At 56.4% G+C, this 27,825-nt stretch overlaps 1 protein-coding gene across 4 annotated transcripts; it reads right to left on the minus strand.

Annotated features, from left to right (window-relative positions):
• Positions 1-936: 936 nt before the first annotated feature.
• Gpsm1 (G protein signaling modulator 1) lies at positions 937-27,825 on the minus strand. 4 transcript variants are annotated; one of them, XM_048452721.3, is made up of 14 exons: positions 27,669-27,825; positions 20,191-20,412; positions 19,210-19,345; positions 18,805-18,947; positions 18,315-18,438; positions 17,953-18,068; positions 17,270-17,425; positions 16,329-16,437; positions 15,293-15,416; positions 9,498-9,568; positions 8,630-8,809; positions 4,400-4,556; positions 3,780-3,988; positions 937-2,395 (listed from the first exon to the last, which is right to left on the minus strand). In XM_048452721.3, the coding sequence occupies exons 1-14, from the start codon at positions 27,734-27,736 to the stop codon at positions 2,189-2,191; spliced, it is 2,022 nt and encodes a 673-aa protein (XP_048308678.2). In that variant the 5' UTR covers positions 27,737-27,825; the 3' UTR covers positions 937-2,188. The 4 variants fall into 4 exon arrangements, with proteins under 4 accessions (XP_048308678.2, XP_048308680.2, XP_085537647.1 ...); XM_048452722.3 differs by lacking the exon at positions 937-2,395 and adding an exon at positions 2,402-3,064; XM_048452723.3 differs by lacking the exons at positions 15,293-15,416; positions 16,329-16,437; positions 17,270-17,425; ... (4 more) ...; positions 20,191-20,412; positions 27,669-27,825 and adding an exon at positions 13,099-13,310.

Raw genomic sequence — 27,825 nt, forward strand, 5'->3', positions numbered from 1 at the left:
CCCATCTGGAGCCTTGCTGCTCCAGAGCCCTCTCCTTCCAGGGAGCCTCTCCTGGACATCAGGGTCTCACTTGAAGCCTCACCTTGCACACAGACCATTATTGCATGGTCCATACCCTCACCTTGTCCTGCAGACTCACCTTGGGCCACTGTTCCCAATCATGGCAGCCCTGAGTTCTGACTAGCTGGTCAAGCTGCCTGCTCCTTCATTCCACCCCAGCATTCTAGTACCTCTTGGCCAGCCCAGTGCTTTCAGCATGACTCCGTGGAGTGGCTTGGCCCTCTGACCATATGCCCTTCCCAGAGCAGCTCCTTCCCAAGTTGGCCTCCCAGCACCTGAACAGTTCCAGCCTGCTGGAAGAATCTGGCTGCCTCTAGAGCCACCACCAGTGCTCCAGACTCCAGCGACTTCTCTGGGATATTTTATTGGTCTTAACCTATGTTCTGCCTCCCTTGGCCTAGGTCAGGCCTCTCCCCAAAGGGCCCAATCAGGATGGACTTGAGTTCCATGGGGTGCTGCTCACCACATGAACGCTGAGGACAAGCCAGGCCCTCTCCGAGTTTCTCTGTTGCTTAGACTGGCATAATCCAGTCCCAGTAATAGGAACAAAGGGAGCCCTGTGGCTGGAGCTAATCCAGTCAGAGTGAGGCTGCTCAGAAGGCTAGTCCCCACAGTGTTCTCCAATGTACAGTGACATGCCTGGCTTCTGCTCCACATCTCTGGAAAGCCAGGACAATGAAGAACAGCAGAGAGTGGAGTAGGCAGAGGATGCAGCAAGTAGAGGCTCTGGCCCTGGCCCCTCATGGCTACATGCAGCAGGGGCGGGCATACTCCTCATGATCTCAGATGGCTTGTATGCTGGAGGACACTGCACTGGACAAGCCAATCCCATGTCCTGGGAAGGCCGATGGACACAAATTCCACCAGAAGCCACACTCACTTGGCAGACTTTTTATTTCTGGGTAAAACAAAAAACGTACCTCTCGGGTTGGAAAGAACCCGTGGATAACATGGCAAACACATGTGAGCAATAAATACGCATGTACATTCAAGTATGCAGGCGGCCACTACGTCCCGCCCGAGACCCTGTGCTCTGGTATTTGTTCCTGCCCTTGGGGTGCTGTTGTCTCTTAGAAGTTGGATCACAGGGCTGGCCCTTCAGTTTCCCTTACCCTGGCCCCCTCCTAGGCTGCAGGGTAAGAGGCCCTGGGTTGTACAGAACCTTCCAGTAGGGCTACTTGCAGGATCTGCAGGCAAGAGCTGGGACTATAGTCCCCAAAGGTCTGTCTCGTGGATGTCCCAGCATTCCGGCCTGAATCTCCATCCCAACTGCAGTGCCCTGTGTCCAACTCAGATGTTGCCGCTGGACCCCTTGAGGAGAAAGCCAAGGTACCATTTCCCTAGTAGAAAGGGGTGTGTGTTCACTGAGGGGACTGGAGGATCTAGCTGAGCAGATACCCCATGAATACCCACTGCCAGCCAGCAGGACAAGTCCTCCTAGGACAAGACCCTGCCTATGTTTTTGGCTTGGAAGCTTGCCTTGTCCCCCTGCTGGAAAAGGTTCATCTTTCCTCAAAGGCCAAGTGCAAGACTGGGGACTACTTGGTCAGGGTGTCTGGACTTTGCAGCTGTCAATCTCCTGCAGCAGAGTTGGGCACAGACAGGCCAGGATAGGGCCTGCCCTGGGGAGGTGAGGCAGAATACAGAGTGTACCTCCTGCATAGCCATCCCAGGACCAGCTGGGGGACAGAACATGCCGTGCCACTGTAGCTCCCAGAAGAGTCTTTGAGGCTCCCCTGGGGAGCTTGGGGGAGTTGGCAGAATTTCACATTTGGCAGGGCAGGGCTTGAGGGAGAAGGGTCTGGACAGCACCGGGGCTTGGGGCCAACATGCTGAAGGCCCAGCCTGGAGCAGGGTAGGGCAGGGTCTGCAGGAAGCTATGGGCCATATGGGGTCAGAAGCATGCCCTCCCCCACATAGCAGCTCTAGCCTGAGCCCACTACCCTGGGATGGGGGTTCCTTGAGGGCTGGGTGCCCACCATCTGGCTCAGTGGGAAGGGTTTGGGGACTGAGCTGGCACTCCATCATGGCCTTGGGAAGATTTGGCTTATCAAGGGGTTATGGCCACTGTGGACAACTGAGTCCCCAGAGTCCAGGGCAGGGCATGCCTGGCTGGAGGGGTGAGGCCTTAGCTGGCACCTGGTGGACACTGCTGTCGGGGCTCGTGCAGCCCACTGGCTTCCTGCTCCGGGCTCCCAGCAAGGTCCACGCGCTGCTCATCCATCCTCTTAGCCTGCACTCTCTGGATAAGGCTGAAGAAATCCTCATCAGGCATGGTGGGGCCTCGGGGCAGCACATCCGGGGGTGGGCAGCGCTGGTCATCAATCCTGGAGGACTGGGCAGACACAGTGTAGGTTGATGGTCTTACATTTCTTGGGTCTTGGGGGGTCGGCTATCCTAGCACTGGGTGGGCAATAGGCTTAATGAAAATCTAAGGGTGGCAAACACTGGCTCGAGAGGAGTAGTGTACTCCAAGTGGGACCCGTTTTCAGTCGCCTCTTGCCTTCCTGGTTCTGAGATAGTGTTAGGAGCCCTGCCCTAGCAATGTCTCTTGATGACATCTCCCCAGAGCTGTGGCTGGCCAACCAAACAGAAAGGGCTGGATAATATATTCTGGGCATAGAGGAAGCCAGCAGCTTCTAGGCAGCCCTAGGGCAAACTCCTGGAACCCGTTGATCCAGGGACTGTACCCCTAAAACTACCCTGGAACCTAGCACAACCCTGGACTGCCCTTGGAGGAACCTGGGGGCCACAGCTCAGAGCCTGTTCCTTGGAAATCACCCCAACCTCCACCCCGCCAAGAGTCTCCTTTGGATCAATCAGCTGACACCACGGGCTCTGCCTGTCCCGATGTGGGCCTGAAAGGTGTTTGGTTTTTCTTCAGAGCCTGGAGCAGAAGGGACCGGAGCCGGTGCAGCTGATGGCCCAAGTATTGGAGTGGGCGGGGCTTCTCGGGAGGAGCTGACTTAGAGGAGGTTGTCTGGACGCTGTTGTGGTTCTGTCTCTGTGAGAATGAACAGCGATCTGGAAGCTTAGCCTGAGGCAGAGGTGGGGTGCCGGCCCCTGCCCTTCCTGCGCCTGACCAAACCCCACCACATACATACCACCCACCTCTGTGCTGCCAGGCCTTGGGCAGGTGGCTCAGCTCAGCAGCACCCTAACCCTACCCCACCCCATATACCGAAGCCCATCCATGGTAGCCCTACCCTGGTTCTGTCTTCACAGGCTCTCCATTTTACCTGTCAACCCTATAGTGGTGGCCATTCTTGCCCCTAACCCTCCAGTCAGCTGTTAATACCCCAGCTCTTCTTCCCTCCCGACTCAGGGTGTCACTTGACCCTCAGCTTCCTCTGCCCAGATGTGGAAGCTGAAGTAGACATCCCTGGATTTGGGGACCTGGCAACCCAGGCTGACCTCTAGCACCAAAATGTGCTGAGGCTGGTGTCTCAGGACATGCTCAGGCCCTTGGCAGAAGAAGGGCTTCAGGCCTGAGCACCTGTGGGTGGTCCCTGACTCTGGCTGTGCCATCTTTCCTCAGGCATCCCTCATACAAGGCCAGAAAGAGAGACCAGAGTTTGCTGTGAGCCTGCTAGATGTCTATACTGCAGCAGCGTGCAGAGGACCACCAGAAGGCTGGCCTAGAAGAGACCCCACCCATTGTCTCCTGAGTGCAGGCCCACCTAGAGACCCCACCCATTGTCTCTTGAGTGCAGGCCCACCTGGTACTTGATAAGCATGTTGAAAAACTCATCCCCTGGCTCCTGAGGGTCCCCGTCGCCTCGGAGGTGCTCCACATTGTTGAGGGTGATGCGTAGCCCAGGCAGGCTGCCCACGCTAGCCCTCTGGTCATCCAGCCGACGGCTCTGGGAGCTGGCAATGAGGTCAAAGAACTCTTCAGTCTGTGGTGAAGCTGTCACGGAGGGCTGAGCTGCAAGAGACAAGCAGAAAGTGAGGCCTGGAGAGGGGACCACTGGGAATGCTGGCACCTCGAACTGGCCCAGCTCTCTTCAAAGGGAATATGGCCCCAGTAAGTCCTCTATGCCTGGGGCTGCTCCTAACCATCTTGCCCCTGCCCTGCCTCCCAGGACTTCAGGAGCTGACAGGAGAAAGCTTTGGCCTCCCACACGCTCAAAGGCTGAGATGCATAGACAGTCTGTGTTCTTCAGGGTGGGGTAATTACATACTTCCCAGGATGTTGCTTCAGGGACAAGTGTGGAGGGAGCTCTGGGTGATGGGGGCACTTTGCAGCTGACCTCCCCTGCCCCCAGACTAGCTTGCTGGGGGCTAACAGGATTAGTGCTGGGTCTGGCTGGTGGGCTCACCTAGGATCTGTCCTCACCTGCCCTCTCCTCCAGGGTTGGGGCAGCTGTGGCCTCAGCAGCCCCTGCCTGGCCTTCCTCCAGGGGGCAGCGCTGGTCATCCATACGACTGCTCTGGAACTTACTCAGCAGGTCAAAGAAGCACTCCTCGTCTGAAGATGGGGCCCTGGGAATACCCTGGATAGAAAGGGAAGCCCCGATTCAGCCCTCGGTGCCTCTGTCATAGACCCACTGACAGGACTGCCCACCCTAACTATCCCAAGACAAGCTCTCAGGACCTTCCAGGGTGCCGCCCCCATGACAAGATGCCTCCACTTCTGTGGCTGTCACCCCTCCAGCCAGCTTCAGTCACTTCCTGTCTTGCTGCTACCTTGGCCTGGGCCACCCCTACCCAGCCCCAGCCTGGACTTTCCCCGAGCTGACCCAGGTCAGAAACCACCATCTTCAGGAATGGATTCCACCCCAGAGGACCCTGTCAGTCATACAGAGCTCCATTTGTACCTGGCCCCCAATCCTGTCACCCTCCAATGTCCAGTGAGCTGGTCTCTGCAAGCATGGAGCCAGGATAGCCACTAGCTATGTGACCTCAGTGGCCAATCTGGCTGCAATGATAGAAGGATCCATAGGTTTTTACTGCCAAGGGCATAGAGACCCAGGTGGGGAGATGAGGGTCTTTTTGCCTGTTTCTGGGCTTAGGCCACACAGAGATGGTAGACCAATGTCCAGTTCAGAAGACAGCAGCGGTGTGAGGGCCAGTGTATGAGGAAGACTTAACACCCCCAGGTCCTCTGTGAGCTGGCTGAGGGGGAGGGCCTGGGGTTGAGGATGGGTACACAGCTGCCTACTACTGAAGAGAAACTTTCTGGAGTCCGTACTGGGCTCTGGATCTATCCTTCAATATATGGTTAGCTGAGTGGGGGTCTAGTCTAAGGCCTAGGTCATGGGTGACTGTCCTGAGTCCAGATAAGTCATGGGGTTGGGGAGGCTACTTTCAAAGGGAGAGTTTGGGTCTGTGAATCCTGAGCATCAGGTAACTGGAGCAGGCTGCACCATCCCAGACTCAGCTTTCACAACCTTGGACGGAAAGGCTATAACTCTGGCCTATCTGCAGGCTGGGTCTCAGAAGCCCGGCCTGGGGTTCTAGCCTAGCAATGGACAGGATGGGGGTCCAGAACCACCTGCTGCAAGAAGCTGGTACCTGCCGCTAGCCCATCAAAGTCCACACAAAGAGCAAGGAAGCAATGCCTGGGAAGGCCTGATTCTGCACAGCTGTGGCCTTCTGAATGCAGGAAGACTTCTACCCTAAGGGGCACTTTCCACGCCTGGGATTGCCCAGCACCTAGAGGCACAGCCACAGAGGTTGTATGGCCTCCCCAAGGTCACACAGAGGTAAGAACAGAACTGAGACCTGGATACAAGCAGACCGGGTAGACAGCCCCAACTTAGGACTAGATTCAAGACTCCAAAGGCAACGCAACCCAGTCTCAGGAGCTATGGACAGGGCAGTCACAGGGCAAAAAGACCCTACTGGATCTGGGTCCTCAGATTGACCTTGCTCTCCTTCAGGCTTTGTCCTTCTGTGGCCTAAATGAGCCCTGCAGCCTGACACTGTCAGAGCCAGGAGAAAAACCAGAGCCATAAGCAAAGGAAAGCTAACATACACAGCCCCAGCCAGAGGACAAGCAGCACTTGGGCTGAGCCAGCACTCCTCGAGGAGTAGGGGCTTCACAGTATGTCTGGAGAACTGGAGAGCTGCGGGATCCAAGATGCACTATAAAGTGGCTCCATGCTATCCTCCCTTTCTTACACACACACACACACACACACACACACACACACAGAGAGAGAGAGAGAGAGAGAGAGAGAGAGAGAGAGAGAGAGAGAGAGCGCTTGAGGGAAGCCCTTGAAGGACTTGCATTTGTTCTGAGACTCCTCTTACCCTCACTCAACTGTCAAGATAGAGTAGAACCACATCCAGGCTGGAGACTTGGGACTGGGGCTCCCTTGCTTACAGCCCTGCTCTCCCCCCATACCCCTCAGGAGCATGATCTCATGTCTGAGAGAGTCCTGTGAGGACTGTAAAGGACTCCCTGTTCCCTGTTCCCTGCCCACAAGTCTCTGGCTCTTTCCCAAAGGGCTGACTGCAATCTCCACTACTTTAGTTTAAGCCCAGGTTCTAGAGACGTGTACAGCTTTGGCCCAGCCCACCCCTCCCCTGGCTGACCGAAGTCCCAGCATGCCCAAGGACCCACACTCACACAGAATCACAGGCTCCCTCCAGCAGCAGCAATCAGGAACTGTATAGGTGCCAGGCCACGTGCAACCCAGGCAGGATGCCAAGGTGCCAGGCACAGTCGCTACCACCTGCCCAAAGTGCCAAGTGTCTCCTCACTGCCGCTGCTGGGACCCACGGTGTTCTCCAGATGCTTAAATAGGATCCAGGGAGAAGGCTGGGCTCTCCTAGTACCCGCCCTCACTGCTGCAGCTCACAAGTGGTTGAATACACACACACACACACACACACACACACACACACACACACACACACACTCCAGGGAGAAGGCTGGGCTCTCCTAGTACCCACCCTCCCTGCTGCAGCTCACGAGTGTGCAAGCGCTCGCTCTCTCTCTCTCTCTCTCTCTCTCTCTCTCTCTCTCTCAACAATGAGCTGGCTTCCCCCAGCTCAACAGAGCACACCCCTTGAGGCCTGTGGGTGGGCAAGCTAAAGGCTGTGGGGGTGGACAGCTTATTTGAAAGCCCTTTCCCACCCAACCCCTTGGCCCCTGGGCTTCCTTCCAAAGCTAAATCTGGGCCCCTGGGAGAAGCAGTCTCTCTTCCCTTAACTTTGCTCCTGAGGCTACCCCAGGTGGACTTCCAGACATTTGCAGGGTGGCCCCTTGGCTCTACTACAACCTTTCTTTAAGCCCCATGGATGAGAGGCTATGTGTTTCCTTCATAGCTCCCCAAAGCCTCCCTGTGATTGGAATAAAGTAGGCTGGAGTGTGGGGTTGAAGGCAGCCGCCCCGGCAGGAAGGGTGGGCTCCAGGCACTAAGAATAACCAAGGCCCCTATGCAGCACAGGCCGCCAGAGCCTGTGGCAGGGTGAGGGTGTTGTAAGCTACTTCCTAGAGCCTCAGGACCTGAGTGTCCTCCACAGGGACTTCTAAGCCTAAATACAGACTCTCTGCCTCTGGACCTCTGCCAGATCCCAGTGCCTGGAGATACTGCCCAGGCACAGTGGGCACCTACTGGCCCTGGAAGGCCCCAGCCTCCACCTGCTGGCCACCAGTCTTGTACTTCCCATCTTACCCTTTCTGTGTGCTGCCAGGAATGCTGAGTGCTCTCAGATCTGAGCATCCAGGCTGTGCTGTGAGCTCCTGCCGGACCACACCAACCCCCTACCAGGTTTCCAGTCTAGCTTTGATCAATGCTAAGCCCAGCTGGAGTAGGTGGCACCTCCCAGCCCAGACCTGCTGGAAACTGGGTAGATGCTAGCTCCCTGCTGTTCCTTCCACACCTGGCTCTACAGTTGTACACTGGCCACCCAGCATGTCCCCCTACATGATGCCACTCCCCAACTCTAGGGACGGCGCATGTGCCTCTCTCACACTGAACTGCCCCTAGTACTAAGGTCTTTTCTTTGGGCAAGCTTGGGGTCTTCCCATCCATCTCCAGCCACCTCTCCCGTCCCTCAGCTCAGGGCCACCACTCCCCAGGAGGCCTCTTAGACTCTGAGACACATTGAGGGGTACAGGCTGTACCACCTGTGCTCGAGGCAGAGGACTCCCCCACTAGAGCCCCTGTGTCCAGGCACTCAGGAGCCTCTAAAGTGACTGCTGAGGTACAGAAGGCATCTCTAAAGTAGGTTGTATAGTCCAGCTCCATTAGCTTATACAGCCAGGTATCAAGGGTCCCAGTAAGGCAAAGAAGGGGTCTGTGATACAGAGGGAGGTTACCTGAAGACTGGTGTCAAAGATGGAAACTTAGGCCTAAAGATAGAGCCTGTCTACAGGAAGGCTGATCTGGAATGCCCATGGGGGCTCTCTGAGGTACAGTTATGAGCTCAGCTCTGTACTCCAGAGTGCCTTAACTGCACAAGGCCAGGTGGAGGGCCCAGCAGCTCTGCCTCTCTGAGCAACCGGTTCAGTCTTGACCCCACCCCCACCCCAGGCTACCAGGCTGGATGGTGGGAGAAAGGGAAGGGAGGGCTCAGTGCTCACAACTGTTCCCTCGACTCAGGAGGCACCTACCGTATGAGGCACCTGGACCCTTACATCAGCGCTGTCCAGGGGAGAGTGGCTGCCCTCCCGCGGTCTCCTCTCCGTGGCATCTGACCCTTCCTGGTACTTCCTGCTCCTCATGGGGAGGGGGAGTGAGTCCCTGCCTGGCCCCCTCCAGTCCCCTGTGTGGTGGGTATCTCCATTCTGCTCCTGGAGAGGGAAAGGCAGGTTGGACATGAGCCAGGGAAGTTGGAAACCAAAGTCCCCTCTCAGCAGCTGGCCCAGCTGCCCACCTTCCTGGATGCACACAGGAGGGACTCTGTCTCTGAAGGGCGGAATACCAAACAGAGAGGGCACAGACAGACATTTGAGGAGTGCCAGCTTCCTTAGATGTCAGCCTTTGAATGCTGGGCAACAGAGGTGACCATGGGTGTTCCTGAGCTTGAACTCATGTTATGCCCCTAGGGTTATTTACAACCAGAAGATCAGAGAGTCCAGGCTACCGTGGGCCATATAACACCCACACTAGGCCCCCAGGTCTGGGGTTTGACAAAACCCACCAGCTTCTCCAACAATAATAGCTGTGTCCCCTGCCCCAGACTCAGGCCAGTGGCAGGGAGCAGACAGAAACCCAGGAATTGCGACCCTGGGAAAGCTCATGCCAGAGGGTAGAATTGGATCACCCCCAGGGGAACGATGACAGATGGGTTCCCTGGAGGCTGCTGGGGGAGGGACATTTATCTCCCAGGGCACAGGGCCCTTAAGAGGGTGCTGACAGCTCAGCAAACGCTGCACACTGCACACTGGGCTCGTTAACCTAGAGCCCACATGCTGACCATGTCTCTACTGCCATCTGCTCCTCAGGCCCTCGGGCCACCAGTCCCGATCACCAGCTCACCCGGTCCAGGGGCAGTCGCAGCAGGTCCCAGGTCTCGGCGCTCAGCCTCTGTGTCCTCTTGGGTCTAGCTCCTTGAAGAGATCACAGCCCATCAGCCTGAGCTTTGAGGCCACTAGCCAAGCAAGGGACCCGGGAGACCAAGAACACAGCGGTACTGCGCCCCGGATCATGTAAAAAACTAGGCTGTGGGCACCAGACGAGGCAGGCAAGGATTGAGGACAAATGAGGCCCTGAGAAGGATGTAGCAGGGGTAGCTTTGGTGCCCCCCCCCAACAAACAAGGGATTCTCTGTCAAGCGATGCCCCGTGTAGCGTCCCTTCTTCCTGGAAGGCAGCCTGTGTAATCCATAGCATTCCCTCCATGAAGCCACACTTGAGCTCCCTAGCCGACCTTCTGCACCCACATGGGGATAAGGCAGAGAGGAACCTCTGGGTTCCTGTGCCTAGCAGATGGTTTGAAGTAGGCTCTGGGCTCCCACAGGAGACTTATCATCAGCCCTCAAGTCCACAACCACAGTTGGATGGGAAGGAGCAACTACCTGACCCCTTACTGCTCAGCGCTACCACCAGCCCTAGGGGTCCCTGACCTTCATTTCTAGGTGGGGTGGGGAGCTACTTCACCCTGGCCTTTCCTAGCACAGGCAGTGATGGGAAGGAGGCTGGGAAGGTGAGCCTGGTCTGGGCAGCTGCTTTGACTACCTGCAAGGCCCAGGTCTTGGGAGAGCTAGCCAGGTCAGTCAAGCCACAAATGGACAATTCAAGGGGGACATTGGGTAAGGGCCAGTATTAGGAGGACCCCGACCCTGAGAAGGGGAGAGAGAAGTATAGTGAGCCTGGCTATTTGAAGACCCAGCCTCTTTCCTGCCTGTGATGTACTAGTTCTCAAAGGAACTGTTGGCCTGCTACAGAGAACAGGACCTCTTTAACAGCCCAACATTCCTGCCACCATTCCCACCCCTCGCTGGGTCTGCCAAACATCCTCCAGTCACCAGACGGGCGCTGGACACCTACTGCTCATGAGCACGTCATACAGTGCATGCATACCCAGGGCGGGGCTTGTGAGGCAGGGAGTGCAATGAGGTGCGGCAGCCTGGATTGATGCTGCCATCCCCCTACAGGGCTCACCGCCGAATGCTGGGTGAACGCCAGTGATGGCCAGGGGTGGGGAACTGGTCACTACCCTCCGACCTATCCACTGTTGCATTATGTGACAAAGTGGTCAGCACTACACTGATGAAAGCAGCACCTTCAAGGTCACCATTGGCTACGTAGTGAGTTTGAGGCCATCCTGAGCCATATTCTCAAAAATCAAATAATGGGGAGGAGTGGGGATTAGTGCAAGGCAAGCCAGGTCTCCAGCATGGTCCCTAGGCCTTTAGTCAGATGGCTCCAGACCACCCTTCAGTGAAAGCACAGTGTATCACACACCCAGTGAGACAGGGAAGGCCATCAGAAAGGGATATGTGACTCCATCTGCTGTCCAAGATGGAATTTTTTGAGGGAGACAGCCTTGTGTCCTGCTCTCGAGTGGTTCAGAAATAAAACATCCCAGGAGGAAAAGCCACTGAGAGGGATGTAAGGTCGGGGGGGGGAGCACACACAGGCTACAAACAAGTCCTGACACAGACAGGGGTGGCTCTAGACATCCAGGAACCTCCCCCCCACACACACACACTGTCTCTCCTGTCTTCAACACAGCCCCTGCACCCTGCACCTTCAGGCACAGGGGCAGTTACAGCAGCCATGGGCCACTTGGTGCCCACTACGTGCCCGGGTTAGGAGAATGTCTAACACACAGAGCATGGAGACATCTGGGTCCCCATGTGTCCTGATAGGACTACCAGGATGAGTTCTCTGAAGAGCAGAGAGGGCCCTCTCCTGTGCTGCTGCATGGGTGGACCCAAGCTGTGGTGGCGACTAGGCAGTCCTTCTGAACCACAGCATGCAGCTGGTTCAGGACAGGCATCCTCCTGTGGAGACAGGGTGAGGCCCACTGGACCCAGCTAAATGGATCTTCTGTTTAGAGTCAAAAAGGTCAGGTTTGGCCAGTACTAACGGCCAGGTCTCCTTGGCTGAGACACCTCCACCAAGGCCTCAGACCCTAAACCCTCCTTCAGCTTCCTATCCACCCCACCTACAGTACAAGGTCTCGAAACTTCTCTATTATGTCTACCCACACAAGGTGGACAGTTACTGTCTTGTGAAGGCTCCTGACCACTATTGTCTGAGGGAAAGTCATCCAAACGTATGTGTGTTCCTCGACTTAGCCCTCCCTACAAGGGAAGGCAACCCATTCCCTGTCCATGGTGGCTGCTAGTGGCAGTTTTACCTCCAGACATAAAAACTGGCTCTCTTCTTCCAGGCGAACCTATGTCAGTCTGACCCGTTAATGTCTTCTCCATGCCAGGAAACACAGCGAGCCCCTGGTTAGATCTGCTTCCCGTCTACTGAGTCTGCAGGTCCGTAGGTCCTCTCCACAGCCCCCAACAGCTGCAGACATATCTGTGCAGCAGACTCAGCACTCTGGCCATTTGCCCGGCTGTCACTCTCAGCAGGTTTGCCTCCCAGACGGGGCAATGACACACAGGACTATGGTAGACAGGGCCAAGGCTCGAGTCCACAGCCTATACTGCCCCTCAGACATCACAAGCACAAAGCACATCCCTGACCATGAAGTGGAGAAGGACCTCTAGCGCATTTCCCGAAGTGAGCTGCCGTGTTCATACCACAATGCTGGGCCCAGAGGACGAGAAGGGTCACAGATCATCAAGAGCAGAGGGCTTCCACCATGTCACTGTGTGCACTGGATAGCCCAGGCTCGTCACGCCTGGCAGGGGTCAGAGCTAGCTCCCTTTCTTCCTTGCATGCTCCCCAAACCACTGCATTCCGAGTGGCGTGGGCAGAATAGCCAAGTGTGCTATAAGGGTCTCAGACAGCCACACAACCAGAGGGACTGGGAAGGGGGAGGCAGCTGGCAAGGTAGTACCCCACTGACTAGGGAAGTCTGGGGCTGCTGCTTTGCTGGCTGAGAAGACACCACCAAGGGGAGGTAAAGGGGTCTGTCTTCCTGTTTACATCCATTAGCTCTGGAGAGAAAACCTGAACCTTTTCCTGCCTCGAGCCCCCTGGCCACCATCACACCTACAGTGCACACCATGTTCCAAACGTACACTGCTCAGCTCAAAACACACATGGATCACTGCCCAAAGCCCAAATGCACGTTTCCCCCCACGGCCCACTCAAATCACTCCGCTTTTGCAAGGCCACAATGAGTGCCTTGTGCTAAGTCCCACAGGCCACACCCACGTGTAAATACCACACCAGACTGAGTTTAACAACGGAAGGCCACATCTCCCCTGGCTGTGACTTCTCTCCAGCCCTAGCAGAATGAATTCCCCAGGCCCAGGAGGCCACCTATCCCCCAATCCTGCTGGGTCTGTGCCCTTCGGGGTATCCACTTAGCCCCCTGAACCAGACCTACTGGGTAAGCACCTGCCTAGCTCCTGGTCAGTTTATAAGAGGCAGGGCCAGCCCTTCTCAAGTGTCTCTCAGCTGGGTCTAGCTTTCTCCTGGCTTCCTTGCCCTGCTCCTTCCTTGCTCACCTGAGTAGGGGTCTCCCTCAAGGCCACCCAGACTCTCACAGTGCCGGCCTGCCTTCAGCAGCTGCATCCCAGGACTTCAGGGCAATCAGCTCCCTCTCCCTGATGTCCTCCTTGGAGGATTAAACTTCTCCAGTGTCCAGGGCCCAGGCCTTTGGCCGCAAGTAGCCCTGTGGGGAGGAGACTTCCGGGGGCCCCAGCTGGGAAGGGTCTGGCATGCAGGGCAGAGCAGAGAAGCCAATGTGGGAAGGACAGAGCTGCCTTGTCCCTGGCCATTCACTCGTGACTTACCCCCCCCCCCCCGCCCCTTTCCTTAGCTTGGAGGAGGAAAAAGAGTCAGGACGAGAAGCTGGCTGCCTCTGTGGGACTCCTTCCAGAACTGCTCAGGGTACACAGGCTGGGGGCTGTGTGAAGAGCTCTATACAGAGCTATTTACTCCAGGAAAGCCCCAGCCACGGGCCCACACCATCCAATTCCTCCATCCCACCCCATTCACTGCTGCATCCCTTGCCACATGGAATGGCTGAGGGTCCCAGAAGCCTTTGCTCCTCTCCTCTGTCCCCAGCCTCATATTCCACACCAGGTCCACCCTGAAAACTCCCAGGTTTGAGGCACTAGGGGCTCTCATGTAGCAAGTATCCCTTCTCGACATCCTGAGAGCTGGAATCAGTGGGTGCCCCTGGGAAAAGACCCATGAATAGCTGGGGCTCCACTCCTGGGAAACTCAAGAAGCGGGGCATGGGGGGAGGCAGCTATGGGCCTCCAGAAGCCAACTCAGCATAGCAGCCTGCATCCACCATGCCCCTCCTTTGTTCGTATTAATGTATTTGCTTTGTGGAGAACAGTCTGTCCTTCCATTCACTAAGTGTCTGACCTGCAGGGGACAATCATCAGTCTGAATGAGGTCACTGAAGTGGCTTTGCCTGATTAGTACTCCAGGCAGGCGCTGACTGGCTCCCTCCAGCCTCCCAGAAGCCCCTCCTATAGAACAGGATGATGGACACTCTGGCTGCTGGGAAGGAGCCATTTCCTGCCTTCTGGCCATCAGCCCTGCGGTGCCACCGGGATCAGGGAGGGAGGGGCTCTAGGTGGCCACAGGTCCTTGCTGTCTCAGGGGCCGTGCAGAACAGGTCACCCTCCCTCTGTCATTGGTGTTCCTGGCTACTGACTACCACTTTGGCCCCACAGTTGCTCCTTGGAGTGGTTTAAATGAGAATAGCCCCCAAAGGCTATCTTTGCCTGCTATTGTTAAAAGCTATGTTTGCATGCTTGGTCCTAGGCAGTGGAACTGTTTAGGAAGAATTAAGAGCCGGCCTTGTTGGAGGAGGTGTGGCCTTGTTGGAGGAGTGGTCACTTGGAGTGGGCTTTGAGGTTTCAAAAGCCCCTATCAGTCAGGTGGTGGTGGCGCGCACGCGCATGCATGTTTAACTCCAGCACTCAGAAGGCAGAGGCAGGTGGATCACTGTGAGCTCAAGGCCAGCCTGGTCTCAGAGAGAGTTCTAGGATAGTCAATGCCTCACAGAGAGACATTGTCTTGAAAAAACAAAAAACAAAAACAAAGAAACAAACAACAACAACAAAAAACCAAAGAGAGAGCGAGGGCTTCAAGTCAAAAGCCCAGCCCAGTCCATTTGCTGTCTCTGCCCACAACTTTTCGGTCAGGTGTGCACTCTTAGGTGTTTACCCAGCACCATACCCACCTGCCTACCACCACATCCCGCCCCCCCCCCCCCAACAGGACGAAGCCTTTGAAACTGTAAGGAAGCTCCCAACTAAATGCCTTTTCCCATGAGAGTTGCCTGGTCATGGTGTCTCTTTACAGCAACAGAACAGTAACAACTAAATTACCCCTGATCTCTGGTTTGCCCCAGTGGGGTCCATTTGTGCCCCAGAACTCTGGACACCCTGCCTATCCCCACATCACAGTGCAACACAGTTCTGTGTCCACTTGTCTCTCTCCTACCATTGTGAGCTCCCCTGGGCAGTGGGCAGCCGTCTCCCCTTACAGAGCAGCTGTCAGTGCCTCCCTTTCTAGCAGACCTGTTCCCTGAACCAAGGATGAGTCCTGTTGATCGAACCCTATGTCTTTTCCTCTGAGCTTCAGGGTATGTCATACCCCTGCTTGGATGCTGCTTTGACCCTCAGGCTGAGGCCAGAGCCCACGAAGAAGACCCCAGCCCTCAGGACCAGAACTCACCTTGTGCCTCGTAGCCAGCCAGATCTGGCTTTTCTGCCGCTGCTGGGCTCGTCAGCCGGCCCAGTGCCAGCTGCAACTGGGCAATATTCATGCGAGCTGTGAGCTCTCCGTTCCGGTCTCCGATCTGAAGCAAGCAGGGGTGGGGTAGATGGACAGGTAAGGCCTGGGACTGTGGTCTGGTGGTGGTGACAGGGCTCCAGCAGCCATCTTTGGCCTGCCGGACAGCCTAGGCTGACCCTAGACCCTCGGGTTCCAGTCCCCACTAGCAGAAGTCGACTCTAGTAGTCTATTCCTAGATGTTCTGGATGGCCTCTAGTCCACCCTAGAAGTGCTCAGGGTCTTGGGAGACACCCTGTGAGCGGTCAGCTTGTCCCTGCCCTGGGCTATACCTGTCTCAACCCTAGGGGCCAGTCTCTTCGGCTCCACCAGCCTCAGGCTCCACCAGTGGGCTTGAGTACAAGCCCAACATGAGGAACACAGGGAGCCACAGTCTTCGGCAACTTCTGCTTGCACTCATGGGGATGTGGGGCTGGTCACCCTGTGGAGGGACCTCCAGACAGGCTTTCTTCTGCTCTAGACCGTCCTGTCCTCCCACCTGAACCTGGGCATCCCAGAAGTTCCTTTTGATGTTGTGGGGGCTTGAGGCCCCACCCTTAGTTAGGGAGGGAGGTTTCTTGGGATATCTCTGCACTGTCCACAGTAGAAGGGGACTGAGCAAAGGGGAGGGAGATTCAGCTTCCTAGGGATGTGTCCAGGGAGTTCCTGAACAATAGAACTGCTGCCTCCCTGGTCCTCTTCCAAGACGTTACTCCCAGCATCCCCATAATCCAACACTGTCCCCCACACAGGGGACACCAGGACTCCAAGGGTGGGAAACAGATCCTTGCTTCCCCAAAGACCCACTGACCCCTGTACACACGAGTGGCAATTGTTCATTCAGGAACCCAGTGTTCAGAAAGGCCAGTGGGGTCCCCCAAGAAGGAGACGACAGGCTGCTGAAGCACCAGCAGAGGCCTAGGGAGTGGGCCCAGCTCACCTCCTGAGAGATCTGCAGATGCTTCTTGGCAAAGGTCAAGGCCTGTGCGGGGCTCCCCATGGACACGTAGGCGTTCCCCAGGCTCCAGCATGCCCGGCCCTCTCCCACCCTGTGGAAGGTTAAACAATCACACCTGCCTCCCAGGACTGCCTGTGGCCCCAAGTCCCTGACCATCTCCCAACCCTGGTATATAAGGTACCAACAGCACAGTGACTCCTCTGTTGCCCAAGGGGCCCAGGGGCCCTGGGCACAGTGCTAACCAGTTCACCCCCTTTAGGGAAAAGCACCAACCAGCTGCACTTTCATTCTTTCTTGCTGAAAGAATTAACTTGAGCAACTGAGTTTGTGACCAGCTTACCCTGGGGCCAGCAGAGGCCTCCATAGGGCCCTCAGGGCTCAGCCCTTGGGTCCTGTTGCTCAAAGCCTGGCTCGCCCCCTAATGGCCAGCAAGGTAATATCCCCTGCTCCATGCTCCCTCATCCAAGTCCAAAAAGAGACACTTAACCTATTCCCATTGTTGTACCACCACTGCCTCTATCTAGTTCTAGGACACGTCCATTATTTGCCCCTCCCTGGGGCAGAAAGTCCTGGGGATAGGGCAGCTCTTGGAGAGAATCCCTCACACTATAGCTGGCCGCAGGCCTGTGGCCCTGAGACCCTGCCTGGTACAGCAGATATGCATCTAAGGCTGCTATTTCAGAATTGGAGGTCATGAGATTTGTTGCCACGGGGAGAAGGATGCAGGTCTAAGCGATGGAAAAACCTTCCTCCATCCCAGGTCCTGACAAGGGCCTCTTCAAGCCTTGGATTTACCTATTTGCTTAAACTGTGTCCCCCTGAGGGATAGGCTGAAGGCCTGGGTGGGAGGCTGCTGTGACCATGCTGTCGTAGCAGGGGAGTCACTGTACCGGTCCCGGCCAAGGCCTTATTGGCACACACACCTATCAGCCAGCTCCTGGGCAATGACCAGGTGCCGCAGGTGGTACTCAGCAGCACGCTCGTAGTCCTGCAGCAGCGTGTAGGTGTTGCCCAGGCTGTAGCAGGCCTGCGCTTCCACTGCCTGGTCCCTGAGCTGCCGGGACAGCTGCAGCGTCTTCCTGTGCAGAATGAGAGAGTCAGTACCTAGGCGGGTGGCAGTGTCTCCTTTCCTCCCCGGGAACGCCTCTCTTCAGGTGGCCACAGCTTTTCATTCGTGGCGCCAGATGTATGTGGGTGCGTGGGTTGGGCTAAGGAACGGGTAAGGCCACTGATCACTGAGCTGATGACACTTCCACAGGGGAGCCAAGACCAAGTGTCCACAGCTCCCCAGAACCACGAGATGAGCACATAGGCCCCACAATAGGCCCAATCAGACGTCCCTGTTATGTCTAGAGGCCACCACTCTACCCAGGAAGCAAGTGACTAAATACTGCAGTACAGGTCGGGGACACCCATGAGCTTCACGAATTGGCCTTTTTTAGGGTAGCCAGAGTCCCCAGCAGGCTCCTGGGAATGCTAAGTGATGAGTGATCCCTCTGGAGCATGGGAGGGGCACCTCTGGAGCCTGGTGTTGAGTGCACCCTGGGGCTGCCCCCTGGGGTGGGCATTTCTGTGTGGCCTGTCATCCACTGCACCCAGGGCTTACTTGTAATGTTCAGCAGCCACATCAAAGCGCCCCAGGAAGATGTGGGCATTGCCCAAGTTGCTGTAGGCCCTCCTCTCAGCCGCCTTGTCTCCAAACTCCTTGGCGATGGCCAGGCGCTGCAGACAGACCGAATCCCAGAAATCACCACATAGCCCTGGAACCCTAGACACACAGCCAGGGATGCCTTCCTGCCCAAGGTGCTGATTTGATCTGGGTGTCCAGGGGAGCAAACGGGAACCCCAGGACCAAATACAGTAGGAGCTGGGGGATCAGTGGGGCTGCCTAGCTGTTGAGGATTTTGAGGGGTGACCCTAAGCTCTCCTGTTGTAGCATCCCTGCCCCAGCACCCAGGCCCAGCTCACCTCTTTGTGGAAGGTTGTGGCCTCAGTGAAGTTTCCCAGTAGGTAGTGGGTGTTACCCAGGTTGCCATAGGCCCTGCCCTGGGCCGCACGATCACCTAGTTCCTTCACCAGGGACAGGTTCCTCCTAGGGGAACCAAGTCTGTCTGAGCTGTGCCCTTCCCAGCACCAGAAAAGTAGCTTACAGCTTCTCCCCGCTGAGGTCGGAAAGTACTGAGGGGTTCTCCCAGGATACAGGGTGGCTCAGAATAGCTTCTTTGGTCCGGATGACATCTGAGCTTCAGCCTGGTTTGGTCAGACAGGTGTGTGGGAGGGGAAGGGTGGCCACAAAGCGTTAGGGCTAATGTATGCGGGGATATTTTGTGCCTGGGATCCTGCCCGGTCCTTGCCCGGCACATATTGGTCACAAGTGTCTGTGGACCACAAGGGCGTTCAGACAAGCCTGGCGCCATCGGTTCTCACCCTGCGACGCCGGCCCACCCCATGCACTCACTCATAGAACTCAGAGGCCCTGTGCAGCGTCTCGCGGACATCAGGTGGCAGGTGCCCAGGGTCCTGCGCGGCATTCCAGGACAACTGCTTGCCCTTGGCGTGGTACACATTGCCAATGTTGTAGAGGGCTCTTGCCTCCCCAACCTGTGGGCAGCAGCAAGGTATGAGGGCATGTTCTATAGTCCCCCAGAGAACTCACCCCGAGGTACATTTCCAGGGGTTGTACAGCCCCTGGCCTGCTAGGTCCCTGAGGAAGGGCAAACCCAGTTCTACCCCCTACCCCTTCTATCCTCCGACAGTTGGGTGGCAGAGATAGCCAGGCTCACTGTTCTGTCTGCTAATGTTTGAGGTTGAGAGCCCCAGCAGGAATGGGAAGGGCAGAAGACACAAGGGGCCAACCACCTACCTTGTCCCCCTGCTCCTGGGCAATGTCCAAGTGTCGTTGGCAGCAGACGATGGCCTCATCAAACCGGCCGAGGACCTTGAGTGTGTTGCCTAGATTCCCGCTGGCCTTGGCCTCCCCCATGCGGTCGCCAATGGCCCTAGAAGGCAGCAAGGAGTGAAGAGCAGGCAGGGGTCGAGCTGGGCCCTGAACTGAGCAAGGGCCAAAAAAGCCTTAGAGAAGGCCTGGCAATGGGGTGCTAGCTCGACACACCCATCAGCGAACCCTTGTTCAGGCCACTAGCACCAGATCTGGACTGAGTGTTGAGGACAGGATGGGTTCCCTGGTGAGCAGGGCTGGGAGGATGGGCTGCTCTCCCAACCCTGCTTCCCCCCACGCCCGTGCCAATGTAGGAAGGCAGGGTGGCTCCGAGGTCCCAATAAGGAGCTGGGCTGAATGTGGAACAAGGGAAGGGCCCTGTAGGACACAGTAGAAAACAGTCAGAGGTTGGATAAGACTGGAAACATCGGGGTAGAAACTCAGGAATGGTGGGAAATTTGAGCAGGGTGTGTGCAGGAGGGAGATCATAAACCTTTAAGGGGTTAGACTTCACAGGGAGAACAGGGGATCCCTGGGGGCAAGACCACTAACAGAGAAGATGGCAAGGAAGGAGTAAGTCTGAACTCAAGACCACAGAAAAGGAACAGCTATGGGGGTAGAGACATAGTCTCAGGGGGAAAGAGTCCCAGCAGGCATAGGTGGCTAGACAGAACGCATGGACAGACACGTGCACACGCACACACACACACACACACACACACACACACACACACACACACACACACACCTTGACTTGAATACAGACCTCTAAGAGGCCCCCAGATGCCCCTTCCAGGTCAGGGCCACCTGCTGGGCTCTCCAGGCTCAGAGAGACCTGCAGATTCTAACCTCCTCAAGGGCAGGGTACCAGGCTAGGCCATCAGGTCACAATTCCCCAGTACTTACCGTGCCAGCAGGAGGTCATGTTTGTGGAACTGCAGGGCCCGGGCATACTCCTTCAGATAGAAGTAGGCATTGCCCAGCTGGCTATAGATGGCACTCAGGGTCTTCAGGTCCTCAGTGCCCACCTGCACGGCGGCCTCAAAGAAGGCCACACCTGCCTTGAAGTCTCCAGCCTTGCACAGACGCTCGCCTTCCAGGGCCAGCTCCAGACAGGAAGCCTCCATCCTGGGCAAAGAAGGAGTATTACGGCCCGTCCCTTGGGACACTCTGTGGTCACAACAGAGACAGTGTGCTTCAGCAGCTGTTGCCCACACCACAGCTTTGTTCACCGATATGCCTGCTGGGAATTCATGCCTCCGTGCAGATACAGTGCCCCAGCTGTTCAGCTCGCCCTGACTGTATCTTTTTTGTTTTGTTTCTGTTATTTTGAGACGGAGTTTCTCTATGTAATCATGGCTGTCCTGGAAATCACTCTGTAGACCAGACTGACCTGGAACTCAGAGATCCGCCTGCCTCTGCCTCCCGAGTGCTGGGACTAAAGGCGTGCGCCACCACTGCTGGGCTTCACTTTGTTGGAGTCAGAATCACTCTATGCTACCCAGGCCCAAGCAAATTCTCTTGCCTCAACCTTCCCAAAAACTAAAATAACAGACACGTAGCATTTGACCCAGCTCTGATTGAATAATTTGTTGTTGTTGTTTTGTTTTTTCGAGACAGGGTTTTTATGTGTAACAGCCCTGGCTGTCCTGGAACTTGCTCTGTAGACCAGACTGGCCTCGAACTCAGAGTCCGCCTGCCTCTGCCTCCCGAGTGCTGGGATTAAAGGTGTGCGCCACCACCACCAGGATTGATTGAATAATTTTTTTATATTTATTTATTATGTATACAATATTCTGTCTGTATGTATGCAGGCCAGAAGAGGGCACTAGATCTCATTACAGATGGTTGTGAGCCACCATGTGGTTGCTGGGAATTGAGCTCAGGACCTTTGGAAGAGCAGGCAATGCTCTTAACAACTGAGTCATCTCTCCAGCCCTGATTGAATAATTTTAAAGTCAACTTCAAGGGCCTTGCTGCCCAAGATGCTGCCCCTCCTCTGTGTCACAAGAGTGGGTCAAATCCAGAGCAGTGCAGGGAAGGGATGAAAAATCAAGGACAGAGATGCGAGCGTGTTAACCTAAGGTTCTTTGACACAAACTGCAAAACACAGTCTCTGTATTCCGTGTTATCAAGAAAACTTTCCTAAGATAAGAGTGGCATGTGACTAGATGGTGGAGCCAACGGGCCCCTGAGAAGCTGGCCCACACATCTCCATCCCTGGGCTCAGAGTGTTCTAAGTTCCACCCTGCCAACCACGCCATGGCATCAAGTCCCTTTAGTGTTATCCCAAAGCCCACAGCACCTATGACTTTATTTTCTGCAGTACGGCCACCACTTGCAAGGTCCTTGATTTTCCAGAAGCCAACCACTGGCTGTCCTGCCCTTCTCTCCTGACACCAAAAGATCAGGCGCCTCCACTCTCTCCAGGGAATGGAATATGAATTCTCGGGATGGGTGGGCAAGAGCTTGTCTCCTGACTCTCAGGCTTCTGGTACCTGCCTTCGTGCTCCAGTCTGGGCTTTTCTTGCTAGGGCACCTCTGGCTATCACCCAGTCTGCTCATCACACACCCATGCTGTGCCAGCTAGGAACCTGTTCAGTGTGAGGGTCACTCTCTGGGTCTGCCAGGTCTGTCTGCCATAGGGAGACTGTGGAGGCCTGCCCTTTCTACACACAGTCCAGACATCTCTTACCAGGGCTGAGGCCTAGGCATGACATTTTAATTTTTATTTTCTTTTTTTTTAAATATATTTTATTTATTTATTATGTATCCAACATTCTGTCTGCATGTAAGCCTGCAGGCCAGAAGAGGGCACCAGACCTCATTACAGATGGTTGTGAGCCACCATGTGGTTGCTGGGAATTGTACTGAGGACATTTGGAAGAGCAGGCAATGCTCTTAACCTCTGAGTCATCTCTGTCTGTTTACATAATCAGACATAATCAGAAAGGGGTATGCAGGGCATTACAAACACACCTGGCATCAGGGAGAATGGGCTTCTGGCTGAACCAGGGCTCAAGGATCCCCCCTCCTCTCTATTTCCTCCCAGAGACCAGCAGAGCCACGTGGCCTCTCAGGGGTCAGGGAAAGGCATGTGGCCTTGATACCAGGAAGTCAGGCCCTTGGGCTATTCACCTACCCTGCTATTTCAGGGACTCCCATCCATACTTGCTGAACTGCCCAACAGCCACCTTACCAAGCCCTCTGGGAAAGGCCATCAGATGCCACGTTGGCCACAAGAGGCATGGTTACCGTGGCAACCAGCCACAAGACATCATCTCTCCTGTGGCCAGTGCCAAGTTCTGGCTTCTTAATTAAGGCCTATCTGTCCCTGCCCCATGGTTGTCAGCAGCCAGACACGGCTCCGTTCTGCTGTCCTGTAGTCCTCTAGAAGAGGACTGTACAGGAGTGTCTGCTACATGGGGGTACTGCTGATTGGGGGGAGCTGCCATTCCACCCTGCCATCCTCCTAGTCCAGAGATCTGGCACCCAGAAAGCAAAAGTTTGGAAGAAGCTTGGGGCTGAAGCCCTGGAGAATATGCCGGGAGGGGCATCAATGTGGTTACTTTGTACCAGACAGAATACTGACAAAGAGCCCCTCCCCACGAGACACCCCTGAACCATGCCAAGCACCCACCTGTCCACCTTTTTCTCTGCAGGTTCCTTTCCCTCCCCAATTCCAAGACACTCCCAAATCATGCCTGGACCCACCCAGGCACCCAGCCCTGAAGCCTGGCGCCTGCCTGGTCCCCACCTCTTTCTCTGCAGGTTGCGCATCTTCTGCACATACAGCCACAGCTCCAGGCCCACAGGCAGTAGCAGGGGGCGGGGGCGGGGGGCACCATAGACCACCTTGCATACAGCCTTCTCTGCCAAGCTGAGGGCCAAAGGCTGGCCCTCCGTGGTGGTAGCCTGCATCACAGAGCTCTGGTTATGGTCCCAGGAGATGTGCCAATCTCAGGCTCCAAGGCTGGGTTCCAGGAGACCCCAAGCTCTTCAACAGCTCCCTCCCGCCTTCCCTGGATATGACGTGGATCTAAGGATCAAGGGCAGCTCAGGCTGGACGGATGAGCACTTATGGTAGATGGGGGTGGGGTGGGGAGCCTGAGGTAATCCTCTGTTGCCCTTCTGTCCTCCTTGGGGGTTGGGCAGGGAGCATGGCGCCAAACCTTTGGTAAACTTTTATGCAGGTCAGACCCAGGACCCAGGGACTTCAGGGGTGTTAGGATTGCACATAGCTGCCGCTGGCAACACTAGGGGTAAAAGATGGATAGGGATAGCGCACGAGAGCCCCCAAATCTAGCTCTGCACCCCACCTGGTGCTGACAGAGACTGGCAGGAAGCCGGAGCCTCCAACCCGGAATGCCGGATGGAGAGACTGTCCCACGGCTGGGCAAAGCTAGGACTCTGGACAAGGTTGGTACTTGGCCCCTTCACTCTCTCCAGCCCCTGGCGTTTGTTCTGCCCTGGATCCTGGCATGGGCAAACTCATCTGACCTGGAACACGGAGTCCTCTTCACCCTGCAGGACTCCTGCCTGCTGTTACACTCGCCCAACTCTTTAAGGTAGGCTCCAGATTCCAGGTCTAACTCAGGGTCTGCAGACCCCTTCCCAGCCCAACCAGGGCAAAGGGAGGGGCTCCAAGAATGGAGGGGAGCTACCAATGCCCACCTATGGACAGAGGCCCACAGGATCAGGGCCCAGTCCAGTGCCTGGGGGCAGTGTGCTGGTGGGTTCTCAGAGGCCTTCCGCTAGACCACTACCCCATTTTGGCCTCATCCCAGTGATGACAGGACCACCCCCGGAAGCCCTCCAGCCAAGCTATATGTCTTTTGGCTGTGGAACGCAGAGATGAGAATGAGGGGATTAAGCTGCAATCACAGGAGACTGGACAGCACTTTGGGCTCTTAGTCCTGGAGACACAAACTCCAGGGTGGGTAGAGAGGGCTTCCAGGCCCCAGGTAACTAAGTTCTGCTCTGAGGCTCTGTGGAGACAGGGGTTCCATTCCTGGAATGCCTTGGCCAAGAGTATCAGGGTACAGCCTGGACTGCCCCCCCCCGGGCCTCCCTATCTCCCCTTTTAACCCTCTCCTGCCCTCTTGGGGCCAGCCAGTCTGATGTGGCTGGGCAGAGAAGTTCCTGGAACCCCTGTGTTCCCACATCACCTCGCAGACCCATAAGGGACGGTTCATCTGTCACCTGTCAAGGTGTCCATATGCCCAAGGGCTACAGCCATTTGAACAGACACTGGGTTATCTGAGGCTTCTGAAAGACCTGCCTGCTCCAAGGGTTACCTGAATTCCTACCCTTGAAGTTCTGGATCGAAGTTATAAGGGGTTCGGATCTTAGTGTCTCCCACCAGCCTCACCACCTCAACCCTGGCAGTGAGCAACTTCTCCCCGGGGTCTGTCGTCTGGCTAGACAGACCTATTGCTGAACAAGTATACAGCAATGCTTCACCTCACCACCGCAACGGATCCACCTCCACACTGAGGTCCTGATCCCAAGCCATGTCACCAACCGAGCCACTTTAAAAGATCACAGTCCTGTGCTGTTCCACTTAAATATGCCAGATCACAACAACCGGGAACCAGGTACTGCCTGCCGTATCCCAGCCGCTGAAGCAGTAATAGACTCCCTAGTGGCCAGACACATTCTGCCCATGTCGCCCTGGCCTTCTGATCCCACTTGCCTGTCCCCTTAAGGCTCCTGGTGTCCTCTGGTACCTACAACCAGCTGGCCCCTTAGCACTCCAGTTCTAGCTACCCAATCTTTGTCCTGCCTCCTTCACCGGAGAGCAGTCACCCAGCACTGGTCCCTGACCAATGGCTTGAGAGACCATGGCCCACAGCAGTTCCAGCTCCCCCTGTTCAGTATCTCCTAGAAAGAAGCACCACCACTGACTCCCCTCCCCCTCAACAGCCAGGGAAAGAGGGAGAGAGCAAGAAGCAGAAAGGCTGGGAGGGAGCGTGGTGGGAATAGGAAACTGCTGGAGGGGAAGGGAGACCTCAGTTTCAGGAAGGTACCTGAGGATCAGGTTTGCAGTGATCTGGGGCTAGGATAGGGAATGGTCCTGTCCGGGACAGTGCTGGGGGAAAGACACAGAAAGACGTGGTAGGGTGGGTGGGGCTAGTACTGCTTGGCCATGCAGCCACAAAGGACTTGCCCATACCTAGGGCTGCCTTTGTAAGGCCACCCCATATGCTCCACTGCCACCCCTCCCTTCCCAGCCTCACTTGGCACTTAGCTATGTGCCTTCTGGGGCTGGGAGGCCAGAAGAGGATTTGCAGGGATTTCCTAGCTGCCCATTCATTTCTCTGGGACCCCCTATGCCAAGCCCCTGGGCTGGCCCCAGTGTTAGCAGACCAGGGAGTCTCAACAGAGAGGCTCCCTCCTCTACCCCGCCCCTCCCAGTGTCCCTGCCTCTCTGGGCCTGCCCCTCTCTACACTCCACGCGGAGTTGGTAGTTCGGTGGCACATTTGTGGCTCTTCTCAGCTCCGCAGCCCCATCTCATAATTATGAAACCCTCTCAGGCAGATGTCAGTGAGAGTGGGGATGCTCCCAGGACAATGGATGCATCAGCTCAGAAAAGCCACAGGACTTCTTAGATACGGTGGATCCAGTTCACCTAGGCACCCGTGTACCTGAGCAGCCACAGTCCTGGCTCCTATGTCAGCATGCAGCTTCCCTGGTCACCCTGGGGCTCACGTGGGGACAGGACATGCTTGGATTTCTTCCTTCTTAGTTCCAGTGGCCACAGGTTATTGGGCCTGATGGCAGAGACTTTTCTTCTCAGACCCCTCTCTAAAACCTGCTTCAAATCTTCACATCTGCCCAGCCTATCAAAGCCAGGGACTGGCTGCCCAGGCCTGGCTGTGACCCCTACATGGAGACCAAAGAGCTCATGGGCCTCCTGGAAGGCCCTGTGGGAAGGTCTCTTGGCTGCTCAGCTTAAATCTGGTCCCAGCTCAACCCTCTGAGCTCAGCTTGGGTTTCAGCTTGGAGGGATGCCAGGTTGATTGAGCTCAGGGCCTCAACCAGTATCCTGAATACTGTCCCTAACCAGTGAGAGCTACCCAGGGCCTGGATTCTGCCTAGTGAGTCACCACCAGGGAGAACTGGGGGCAACTGACATGGCTTGGAGACCTGAACTCTGAACAGTGCCCCCCTCAACCTCTCTCTCTCTCTCTCTCTCTCTCTCTCTCTCTCTCTCTCTCTCTCAGACACACACACACACACACAAACACACACACACACAAACTGCCTCATAGCACCTCCTTCTCACAGGTGGCTGGTCCTGAGGTAAATGTGACCCTGTACAGCTTCCATTCCCAGGGGACTCTAGGAAGAAGCTGCCAGCAAACCTCTTACCCCTGCACTATAACCAGGAGGCAGAGACTAGGGCTCGGGCTTGATCTTCAACACCACACAATGGTGATACTGTCTCTGAGCTGCAGCGGAGTGGAATGGGGAGGGGCAAGCCTCTCTTCACCAGCCACCAAACCTTCATTTTGATCTTTAGGGGGAATGGGCAGAGAGCTTGGGGCACCTCACATGGGGCAGATGTCTTCAGGGTTGGCCCCTAGCAGGGAGGCCCCAGATCTGGGGAAGGGTTAGAAGAGGCGGGAATCAGAAGCTCACAGCAGGGAGTCGGGCTTTCCTCTAGGGCTAGTGACAATCTGCAGACCCTGCCCAGCACTCAGGCCCTTCCAGTTCAGCTTGAGGCCAGAGTGAACTGGCGGCACCTCGGCTACTGTCCACTTCTGGAACCAATACCTCGTGGGGAATACCCTCATCAGGACGGAGTCACCAGGGAGGCACGCAGCCAGAAGCATGGCTATCCTGTCATCCCCAGTGGGCGTGGGTACAGAGCACAGACCGCTGGATCACCTGTGAACCTGCCTGGAAGGCAAAAGCCTTTGTGAGGAGGCACACCCACCTGCCTGGCCCAGGCCCAGGTCCTGCTGGCCTGGGGCTGGGGATAGTTAGTGAAGGCAGGGCCCCATCATGACAGCCTGGATCGTGGCCAAGTCACCCCAGCACCGGGTCATGGCAGTCTCAGGCTTGAGAGGCGAACTCCTCTGGCAACGAACCCTGCCATCTCTGGCTATTCAGGGGCCCGCAGAGCTCGGTGGAGGAGTGCCCCCCTCGTAAGCCCCTCTGGCACCGGGACGGGGGTTACAGGCAGAACCCAGCCCCCAGCCCCTCTACCGCAGGGCCGATATTTGGGCCCCACGTCCCCACCGCTCTCTGCGCAGAGCTAGGGAGGCGCGTCCCCGGCCACGTTGCGCGCCACCGCCGCAGTCTTTGTTCTGGGCCGGCAGCCTCCCGCCCGCGCCCGCCGCTCGGGTCCCCGTCCCCATCCCGGTACTCAAACTACCTGGAGTAGAGGCGCCTGGCGGCCGGGCCCGGGAGCTCGTCGGCCGCGGGCGGGGCTGGGCTCGCCATGAGTCGGGGACGCGCCGAGCAGGAGCACCGCCCCGCGCTGCGGCCGTCCGCCCGCCGATCTGCCTGCCTGTCCGCGCGTCCGTCTGCCT

Source organism: Myodes glareolus, chromosome 21 (assembly GCF_982192425.1).
Source record: "Myodes glareolus chromosome 21, mMyoGla1.1, whole genome shotgun sequence".
Taxonomy (NCBI): Eukaryota; Metazoa; Chordata; class Mammalia; order Rodentia; family Cricetidae; genus Myodes; species Myodes glareolus.

Bases quoted from the DNA above. Each gene is read 5' to 3' on its own strand.
- Gpsm1 (XM_048452721.3), bottom strand. From the start codon at position 27,736: ATGGCGAGCCCAGCCCCGCCCGCGGCCGACGAGCTCCCGGGCCCGGCC. The intron at 15,417-16,328 runs GTGAGCTGGGCC...TGCTTGCTTCAG, and splicing joins ATCTGCAGATCTCTCAGGAG to ATCGGAGACCGGAACGGAGA. The intron at 2,396-3,779 runs GTGGGCCTGCAC...GTGTCTGCCCAG, and splicing joins ACATGCTTATCAAGTACCAG to TCCTCCAGGATTGATGACCA.